Source organism: Monopterus albus, unplaced genomic scaffold (genome assembly GCF_001952655.1).
Source record: "Monopterus albus unplaced genomic scaffold, M_albus_1.0 scaffold345.1, whole genome shotgun sequence".
Taxonomy (NCBI): domain Eukaryota; kingdom Metazoa; phylum Chordata; class Actinopteri; order Synbranchiformes; family Synbranchidae; genus Monopterus; species Monopterus albus.
Window position 1 is genome coordinate 435,369 of NW_018128225.1, and position 10,846 is coordinate 446,214.

Genomic DNA, 10,846 nt, shown 5'->3' on the forward strand with positions numbered 1-10,846 from the left:
TCGATTTGTATGGGAGTAAAGTTAAGGTGGCCTCCTTCCACTGTTTTGGCAAATGGCACTGAAGTAGATAAAGATGGAATTATTTCCTTAAACTTGGTAACAGCATTGCCAGATAGACATCTGCTGTAGTGGAATTGTTTCCCACATAGAGTATAATCCATTAATGGAAATTCAAAAGTTATTAGAAAATGGTCAGACACTACAATGCTGTTTGCTAATTATAGTTATTACACATGCATTATTTGTTCTTTTTCAGGCTGCGAACAGCTGAACTTATGTCTGGACTGCCTGGCTTCAGAGTACTCCACTGTTAAGTTTTGTCGTATTGATGTTGTGGCGACAGGTGCTGCTGAGCACTTCTCCTCTGAGGTTAGTAGACTATAAACACAATGAGCAAAAAATGATTAAGACAATATTATTATTAATATTCGAGACTAATGGGGTGTTAAAAGAATTTTCAAAGAAGCAACGAAGTCACTGGAATCTTTCAATAAGAGATTGGTTTACTTGCAGCAAAGAGACAAGTCAGCATAGGCATACAGAGTTGTCTGAATGAGCTTAGTCTAAACAACAACAATAATATATAAACGATATATAGGACAAAGGAAACTCCCTAAAGACGCATCCCAGGCATTAATCAAGTTGAAAAGAAGATTTGAACAGGAAAAGAGAACTTGAGAGGCTTTGCCCTGATAACCCCTGAGACACTAAACAATATGTTGTCTGTTTATCTTCACAGTGTATGGCAGGAACAGTTTATGGCTGGTTCCTTTAAGTCTGGGATGCCATCTGGTTGAACATATAACAACACATAGAGTACTAAAACAAAGATAAAACATGTCCTTCAGTTCACACATGCAGTGTCTCACAGGTCCCTGTGATCTGTGGTCTGTTTTGAAAGGTTAAAATCCATTGAATAACTTATGTTGGTTAATATATTGATTAGAACACAGTTTAAAACATACTTAATAATGTAATTTTCATGACATGGGGACACTGAGCTGTAGTACTTGCAGTATAATTTCTAGTAGTGGCAGTATCAGAGTTTGTAGTTTTGTGGGTCCAACAGTACCTGCCCCATGACAGAATGAATAAAAAGGAGGAAAGGAGCATGCAAACCCTATCTCCAAAGGAGACAATCTACTGAGTGTTGACTATTAATGCCTTCATTAAAACGTGACCTCCATGAAGACTATCAAATAAAGTTTTATTTCTCACCACCACCGCCGCTTCCCCTCTCAGTGACACTTTAGCTCTCTCAGCTGCAGCTCCTTCTCTTTCATTAGCTCACGGTCTTGTAGTCTTCTTGAGTATTTGGAGGCAGGGACTACCCTACAGGAACTAAATGTTGAAATGAGACTTCTTGAGTTCCTCCACTAATTCTTGGTCCCCTGAGAAGGTTTGTGCAGTGGAAGCACCTTATGTAGCAATCAAATATATATTTAAGACTATTTTGCAGGGATCTCAGTGAGCCAAAAACATTAACAGCTCAGCCAAAGGCTCTGTTTTCCACCAACCCACTATGTAAAGGTTGATTGCATGGCCGACTACAGCTGATCAAATCTGCAACCAACAATAATTTCAGTTGGCAAAACTAATGTCCCCAAGCTAAAAATTCAAAGCCTGCTTTTGTTTTCTTCTTTGTTAAATCAAGAAACCATGGATTCATAAGACTGCAGTGAAAATTAAGCGGTAAATCTGCCTCTGCTATCACTGTAAACCGCATCATAACAGGCATAGCAGTGATAGCTACATAACTAGAATATTATATCTGAATTAATTATATTAAAGTTGTTGTGCTATAGAGCATTGTTGTGTTTGAGGTTTGCCTTTAATTGTAACATCTTTTACTGTTCTTTCAACTGTTATAGATAAAAAATTGAATTTCCAAAAGGCTAAAAACAAAAGTAGCTAAGTGGTTATTTTGTACATATTACATGCAGTTCAATTTTTTAAAAGAACTGTGTTATGGAAAACGGTTATAGTATTACAGTTACAAGATGCAGAGTACCTACTCTGTCACTGCCACTGTTATATAATGACCCTCATAGACAGCATGCAAGTACATTTGGATTCCTTTTAACATCCTTCCAGGTCCTTCCTGCCCTGCTGGTCTACAAGGCGGGTGAGTTACTTGGTAATTTCCTGGCGGTTACCAAACACTTCAATGAAGAGTTTTTTGCAGCAGATGTGGAGGCGTTTCTCAATGAATATGGCCTTTTACCTGGGACAGAGTTCACAGTGTGTGCTAATAATGAGGGTGAGGATGTGGAATAGCAGAAGAAAGAAAGAGAAACAGAAAAAGGATGATAATTGAGAGAAGGAGAGAAAAGGAGGAACTGTAGAAGATCAGAGAAGCCAGGAAGGCCCTATCAGTAAAAAAGCAAATGACAGGAGAGCTGAAAAAATGAACTGGAGTAAGTGGAGGATGACAGTGGCACAGTGATCCAGCCAGTGCACACATGCACACACACACAAGGAAACAAAGCATATACAGTACATTGTATGTACAGATACACACATGCAATAGTAGACATGTAAAGGCATACACATGAATGCTTATTGTATCTAGAAGCAGTTTACTGTGAGACACATCGTATGTTCTGAAAAACTGCTCAGAAGTCAGCTATCATAGTTCTTCAATTAAAATGGCTTTACAAAGGTGATCCTTGTCTGCTTGCATCTGTATAACATTGTATACACTACAACAGGACTGCAAAAACCCTAAAAGTACATTTCTGATCTTATGATCTCACAAAGGAATATCTTTTAGCAGGTCAACTCGACCTCTCATTATTTCATGTAACAGCATATTTATTTACCACAATGCTGTATAAAGTATGCAGAGCGCTATGTAATACTGGAGGGAACACTAGGAAACAGATCAACTTTTCTATGAAGCTCTGATGACCCACCATCTATGCCTGTTTCAGTCTATTGTAACCACACACAACACCTGGGGATGTGTTTTACAGTAGCTTTGACCTATTTCTGTCTATTTATATTATAGTTTTTGTGCTTCTTTAGACAAACCTTTTGCTAAAGTCCATCAGTCAAGGTAAATAAACTCTTAATAAATGTGAGAATACACTTTGGGCCCATATGACCATAACTGGCTGTCTGTACCTTAAAGGTAGGTAATGATTCATCCTGTGTAAATGACACTCTATAAGACGGGCATAGAATCACTGTTGTACCTTTCATCATATATGATGTAAACGTGGCTCATTGAATAGCTGCATTAAAGTGTTTTTTAATCTGTTAACTTGATTAAAACCTGTCATAATGAACAAAGAGAACATCATCAGGTGTGCAGTTATTTTTATCAAACAAAACAAAAATGACAGATTACTGCTTTGTAAGAAACTAGGCCAGATAACTGGTAGTTGCAATAGCTGTCAGGTCTTCGGCTGCTCGTGTTCAGGACCTGCACCCTCCTGCCAGCATCGCTGGACTCTACATTCTGTAACACGTGTCCCCGGATTCTCCACTCATTCTCTGTGAGCACCACACTGCCTAGCTGCCTTCGCCCTCTCCTGAGTCCTCAGCCTTCACCCCCCACACCCACATTCTGAGTCTCAGCATCCTTGCACTTCTCTTTGTTCATTAAAAATTTAAGTATATTACTGTGTTTTCCGGCTGTCTGTTGTCCTGGCTCTGGGGTCCTCTATGCCTTGTGAGCCGACCGTCTTCAATAGCAGTGTTTACAGATAGTCAATGTCAGTTATAAAAGCCCTCTAAATTCTAAACTAGGGAAATAAAGCTATAGGCTAAAGCTATATTTCTGTATAGTGTGCTGCATTAACAAGAGGTGATTAAGGTACAGGCCAAGCAAGATAACAAAAAGCAGAAGTTACAGTGACTTCAAAGCTTTATGCCAAGTGGAAAGTAAAGTAAAGTGAGGAATTAAGGTCAATTGGTTGGCATTCAAAGAGAAGCCCCTGGGTTGATATGTGCTGCTGCTGCCCCTCCATCTGCTATTCAATACAAACAGTGTTGGCTGTAGATGGTCAAGTGTGATTATGAACTATGGCTGATTATAGTTACAATATAATAATATTTTTTAATTTAGGCTGAATTTATATGCAAAGCCTCAACTTATTGAAACGATCTTGGAAGGAAGAACTCCACTTTTGCTGTTTCAGCAGTGGTGCTCAATAAATACTGGCTACAGACACAGGTTGGCAGACCTTAACTATCCTAGATTATATAAGAGATAATCATACTGACTCCAGTGGGCCGGGTGACAGAAATGCACCACTGATTGGTTTCAGTCTGTAACTGAATGAATAAATAAGGAGAATTTGTTGTTTTATTAATTTTTTAGTATTTTGTTTAGTTCTTTGGCTTAAAGGTAATGAATTATGAAAGGGGATAGATAATAGTTCACATTTATTCAGGTTTAGGGTTACACCAGAGGCCTCTAAAAATAAATAAATACAGATCATCTATAACTTTCAGAATTTGATTTAAGTTGTATTATCTGCTAATTGGCTTATAAGTACTGGGGAGCCCATTACATTTGAATGCATGTGTTATATAAAGAACTGTAGCTTGGGCTTAGATGACAGCCTTGATGGAATCCATGATTAATCACAATCTCTTAGCAGTGCCAAATGGGAGAGAAACTGAAATATTATATCACTATTTCCATTAGAGTAATGAACCCCTGACCAAAACGAAAGTATTTTAATACAAATTTTTTTTTTAATTCTTCTTCTTTTTTCGGCTGTTCCTGTTAGGGGCCCCCACAGCGAATCATCTGTTTCCACCTAACTCTATCCTCGGCATCCTCTACTCTCACCCCAATTAACTTCATGTCCTCTTTTAGCACATCCATATATCTCCTTTTTGGCCTTCCTCTTGACCTCTTGCCTGGCAGCTCCATCTCCAACATCCTTCTACCAGTATAACCACTATCCCTCCTCTGCACATGTCCAAACCATCTCAATCTGGCCTCTCTGACCTTGTCCCCAAAACAGCCGACCTGAGCTGTCCCTCTGATGTGCTCATTCCTAATCCTGTCCATCCTGGTCACTCCTAAAGAGAACCTCAACATCTTCATCCCTGCTACCTCCATCTCTGCCTCTTGTCTTTTCCTCACTGCTACAGCCTCTAACCCATACAACATAGCTGGTCTCACTACTGTCTTGTACACCTTTCCTTTGATTCTTGCTGCCATTTTTTTTTTTAAATTATGGTCTATTAAATGAAATGTTTTATTGAAGTCCAGGAACTGGTATCAAGAATTTAAAGGCTATGTAGCTACATCAACAGTAGGTGGCGATAGTGATCCTTATGTTAACAATCCCCCGATTAAACAAAGAAGAAAATCGGTTGCGGTCCATCATGTAAACACTCTGCATCCAGGTTATCCTTGTAGTACTAACGATTAATGTATGAATGTGTGTGGTCGTGATTTGGGGCGATTCATTATATGTGATTAAGCTATTAAGTTCATTTAAAATTTGAAAGCTTAAATTTGAGGAAGATGCAGGATGACGCGTGCTACCTCAAACGGTGAGACCTATAAAGGCTAACATGACTGTTGTTAATGTAGCGTTTTCTTTGGGTTTGGGGGTAATGTCATCTAGCTAACGCTCCTAACGTGTGCTTGCTGTGACAGACATATTTTAAAGCCACCTTATTTTGGAAGAGCGCTCTAATAAATTAAAAGTAAGGAGCTAATCTACGTGAATCAGCAGGGAATCCTCGTGTGTTGTGTGGCGAATTTCCACAGTGCCGAAAAAGGCCTTAAGGAATCAATAAAGCTCTTTGATTTTGTTTTCGCCGGTAAGCACAGCGACATTTAACCGAGAGGTTGTGAAAAGAGATTTAGCAGGAACTTAAACGAAGTGGACGGGGATATGTGGGTTAGCTCACCTAGCTAGGTTTATTGGATGATATAGAGAATTTGATTACTGTCCGGTAGTTTACACAGTGGCTTGAGCAAGTCAGTATGAGGAAGTTGTCAGAAATGAGTGAAATAAGTTTGATAGCTGCATGTTTGACACGTGGACACGGAGAGACTGACTTCATTGTACTCATTTATTGTATAATTCGCTGCATGTGAACATGAAATAGGTTCCCTGGAGTTTGACAAAGCTATGGAACAGAATCAATGTATGGGTTATTGTTTGCATACCTGTCTGTCTTTCATGACCCAAAGCAAAGTGACTGCAGGCAGTTTAGATGTCCATCCCACGGAGATGGCCCTTGTGGTCCACTATGAGGTGGAAGCATCTATACTGGGAGAGGATGGAGGTCATCTGCTGGGGGAACGCAAGGAGGGGCAGAAGATGTGAGTGGACTTGATTTTATAAGCACAACTACCATTGTTTCTGTTAGGGTGGTTTTCATTTTTAGATAGAAAACATAAGAGAACACATTCAACATTTCACCACATCCGCTGGGGCTGTTTCTGCTTGAACTGAAGTTGACTGATCATGGTCACAGATGATGCTCTATTGTATAATCTTCTTCTCTCCATCTACCTCAGATCATCATTGTTTCTTCTTTTCACTACATCTTTTCATTTGTTTATTCTATTTGGATTAGATTAGTTTTATTCAGAACACTGTGTTGTCTGTTCTGTGTACTATTATCCATCGTTACTGGATAGGAGTAAGTAAATGTATTACCAGTTATTTGATTGGTGTGCTAAAATGATATGGACTAGTGTCAAGCAAACTGACTCGTGTGTTATCAGCTGGTTCATACAATCTTTGTGAAACTTAAATGCTATTGGTACTTTTTAAAAAATTTAACCAAAAGTATTTTGGGTTAAAAGTATTAACCAAATGTCACGGGTTTGTTTTTCAGCTTAATTTTAGGATTGGAAATGGTCCTTTACAGGGATCTGCATAGTTTAGTATTTGATTTCAAATACTCAATCTCATGTCATCAACATGTTCCAAGATGTGGTAAACGAATGAAGTCAGTCACCCTTTACCTGTCACCCTTCTCTTTCTTTCTCCCTCCAGTGTCCGTGTGAAAAGTCTTTCTCCTAGTACAGATATAGGAGCTTTGGCCAAGAAATTGTTGGAGGAGTGTAAGCTCATCCCTCCTTCCCATTTGCCCCAGGTGGAGCAGCTCCTCTACTACCTGCAGAACAGGAAATCATTCCCAGCTGAGGGCAAAGGTGAGTCATATCACCAGTATTGATCCCTGGCTGTGGAGTCTAAAAATATCTAAAGTTTCACCATCAAAATTTGATCACAAACTTTCAGTTAAGGTGTGGCAATACACTTAGTTCACGAGACAAGACAATACACGATACCTGGTTCACGAGAATGAGATGACACAATATTTTAATACTGTTTTTAAAGCTGAAGAGATGGATCTCCGCAGTTGACAGCTTTGCATAAAAAAAAACAAACATGGAGAGGAAGAGCTGGTCGTAGACGGTCCGTCGTCATGGCTGTCATATGTTTGTGTGTGTGTGACAGAAACAGAGCGAGACATGGAGGGACTGAGTGAACATGTGCTACACATGCCATTATATTGAAATAAGATTTAACCTGTGTATTTTAAATCAGTATGTGCCGGTCAGTGTTGATATTGTGGCGGTGTGTCACAAATAAATCAGTGTATGGGAAACACTGAGCAGTGTGTGATCTTCTAACTGAACTCCTTTCCACAAACTGAACATAAAAAGTGGCGGGGGCATCTTCTATGCTAATCTCACCCTCACACTCTGCTATGCTGGCTGCTGCTCTGGTTTTGCTATGTACAGATATCGCGGCACAGCTTTTCACCTAGACAGTAAATATAATCCTGTTTTAATATCATGAGATCGTGGCCCATGAATCACACACATGAATTTTTACTTATAGGCTTCCAGTTTTGTTACTGGGATGTCTGATCAGAAACATTACCATGTAGAGGCACATATGGTTGGCAGATTTGAGGAGTGTTACAGCATGTGTTTCCCATGTAGATACAGTTCTGCACACATTGTTGGAAACAGTGAGAAGATTGGTGTAAATGTACAGTATTTAATAGCAGTGTAAACCATCTAATAAATTAGTTACAACTTGTTGGCTGTTTGTGTCAGTAGTGGAGAAGAAGGAGAAAAGACCTGTGAAACCGAGAGAGCTGACACCATTTGAAGGAATGGAGGTAACGGATCACTTCACTGTCCAAGTCTGCCTGTTCATGCACCTTGTTCCTTTATAGCCATTTCAGTTTGATCTCAGTTCTCACTCAGAATTCCCCAAATTTTGCTCTGTGTTTTTTCATGACCTGTGTAAACATGAGCGACCTTTTCCCTCTGCAGTTTACTTAATGCAATCCAGCCAACTAAACCCAAGGGACACTGTTATGCTTATAAACACAGCCCCAAGTTGCACAAATGCACTGTAATTGCGACTGTTTTGGGACTTAAATTAGATTTGCACTATCATCAAATGTGAGGCCTCTCTTATCAATAATTTATGATTTCCCTTTTATTTATTTCTGTTTAATGTACCTTACAGTATGGCTGGTGAAAGAAGAAAACCACAAAGCTTCAAATCTCATGTTAATTCATTGTTATACTGAAATTTGAATAGTTTGTTATGAGTCAGTAACTGTGTGTGTATGTGTCTGTGCAGGTGAATGAGGAAGCAAGTATAACCAAAGTGGATGAGTATGTTGAGCTGCTTTATGAAGGCATCCCAGAGAAGATCAGAGGTTCTGCTCTCATTCTGCAGCTGGCTCGCAACCCTGACAATCTAGTGGAGCTGCTGAAAAGTGGTGCGGCTTCACTCCACGTGTTAATATTAATGGTTAACAAAGTAGCTCATACCTACACATTCATAATAATAGCTCAACAAGTGAGTTAGTAACTCACAATCCTACAATACAATCCTTGTATCTTTAGAGTATTTAGTACGGGAAGCTCTTGTGCAGTGCCTATGAGTTGAATAACTCAATTATCAGTTGCTTATATAAAATGGGTATTGTTTAGTAATTCAGCCATGAACTGAGAGACACCATATCCTTGTATCTTTAGAGTATTTAGTACACATCATTTGTTTATGGAAACTATGTTGCAGGGTCTTTGGAATATTCTCATATTTTCCATATTAATACATTATCTAAAAATTCATTCAACATTTGATTCACATTGAGCTTAATTTTGCGTTGCATTGTGGGTAAAAACCAAGTTATCTTTGGTAAACCCAAGTTCCAAAAGAATTCAGCAGCTGGTTGCATGTGCTGAACTGAGTCTGATTTGTAAAGACAACACTTTTTTATGTTGTAACTAGTTAATTTCATGTAACACTCTCCTCAAATCATTTTCCAAACATTGTTTCACCTAGTGCTGCCTTCAGAGGAAACGGGAGTGTAAAATTAAGAGAGAACTATGATCTTGGTGTAAAGCTTTCTCTATTCTGTACCTGTAAGTCATGTCACATCGTTTGAAATTTGCGTGTCTGTGTGTAGAGGCAGCTCTAGGAGCTCTGGCCAGAGTGCTGAGGGAGGACTGGAAACAGAGTGTAGAGCTGGCTACCATCATCATTTACATCTTCTTCTGCTTCTCTAGGTAACACAAATACACAATAGTCCACAGTCCTCTGTCTTGTTAGTATGTACTGCTGTTCTACTGCGGCCTCCCCTTATCTCCAGCTTCTCCCAGTTTCATGGAGTGGTGAGCCATTATAAAATAGGTGCGTTGTGTATGAGTGTGGTGGAACATGAGCTGAAGAGGTACGATGTGTGGCGTGAGGAGCTGCACAAGAAATCCAAAGCCTATATCCTTTTATATATGCTGTCATTTCCCCCTCCTCTTCATTTGTCTCTTATGTCTACCCTCAATGTGTATCGCCCCTGAATTATTTTGTTGGTGTACAGCAGTTGTTCCTTAACACTGCTGTGTACATGAATCAGCACCAGAGAATGGCTCTTTACGAAGAGACCAAGACAAAGCTCTGAGGAAATACCAGGGCCTTCTGGCTAAACAGGAACAGCTGCTCAGAGGTAGGCTGGCCTTTCTACGCTGAAAGAACAGCTTTTTTTGGTTTGTTTTTTCATTTGTCATGCAGTGGCTGTTACACCAGTGTCTATATTTTTCTTTGCTGAAATGTGCATTCAGTGTTGATGCATCAGTTAAATCCAAGCAGCAGTGTGCACATTCCTTGTCACATCTGAACAAGTTTAAGGCTTTCCCACCCATCTTCTTCACTCTGTATTAGTTTGAAATCATTTTTATTTCCAGCAATATCGAAACAGCATTAGTTGATAGCTTAACAAGCCCATACATTAACTAGCTTTATAAGACCCTACATTAAATGAAAGGCATCAGTTACAGCTTAACTAGCTTTATAAGACTTAAACCCCTACATTAAATGAAAGGCATCAGTTAGTACTTGTGAGGCTTAACTCTATGAAGTCTACTTCTCTTTCATGTTTTGCTCCTCATTTCTTCCCCTCTCTCTCTCTTTGTCCCTTTCCTACACTGTCTCCCAGTGTCTCTTTACCTCCTGTTGAACCTTGCTGAGGACACGAGAACAGAGCTGAAGATGAGGAATAAAAACATAGTGGGTCTGTTAGTCAAAGTTCTTGAGCGTGATCATGAGGAGCTGCTGGTCCTGGTGGTTTCATTCCTCAAAAAACTGTCCATCTTCTTGGAGAACAAGAATGACATGGTGAGTGGAAGAGATGGACTTAAGATTTCATCGTGGCATGAGAAGAACCTCAAATACCTCTTCTTGTTTTTGTCACCGTCAAATTATTCAGTTTTGAGAATCAGTTACAATTTATAAAGCAATCAATTATTCAAGTAAAAAACATTATTACTTGATCAGTGTGAGGATTTGATACTTTTTGTGTTTTCTTATTATTCATTTTCTACCGCTTAGTC

At 39.3% G+C, this 10,846-nt stretch overlaps 2 protein-coding genes across 5 annotated transcripts in view; both read left to right on the top strand.

Annotated features, from left to right (window-relative positions):
* Positions 1 to 2,277, top strand: part of pdca (phosducin a) — a 5,938-nt gene extending 3,661 nt beyond the window's left edge. Inside the window, exons 4-5 of the mRNA XM_020625080.1 lie at positions 257 to 369; positions 2,095 to 2,277. Coding sequence (XP_020480736.1) covers positions 257 to 369; positions 2,095 to 2,277 — 296 coding nt within the window. The remainder of the gene's footprint in view (positions 1 to 256; positions 370 to 2,094) is intronic.
* A 3,028-nt stretch (positions 2,278 to 5,305) lies between these two features.
* LOC109974738 (kinesin-associated protein 3-like) overlaps positions 5,306 to 10,846 on the top strand; it is a 15,600-nt gene continuing 10,059 nt past the window's right edge. Inside the window, exons 1-9 of one of the 4 annotated variants that reach the window (XM_020625093.1) lie at positions 5,306 to 5,370; positions 6,170 to 6,301; positions 6,984 to 7,141; positions 8,057 to 8,121; positions 8,595 to 8,736; positions 9,430 to 9,529; positions 9,613 to 9,737; positions 9,865 to 9,963; positions 10,453 to 10,631. In XM_020625093.1, coding sequence (XP_020480749.1) covers positions 6,210 to 6,301; positions 6,984 to 7,141; positions 8,057 to 8,121; positions 8,595 to 8,736; positions 9,430 to 9,529; positions 9,613 to 9,737; positions 9,865 to 9,963; positions 10,453 to 10,631 — 960 coding nt within the window. In that variant the 5' untranslated portion in view covers positions 5,306 to 5,370; positions 6,170 to 6,209. The other 3 variants (XM_020625091.1, XM_020625092.1, XM_020625094.1) reach the window with 3 other exon arrangements.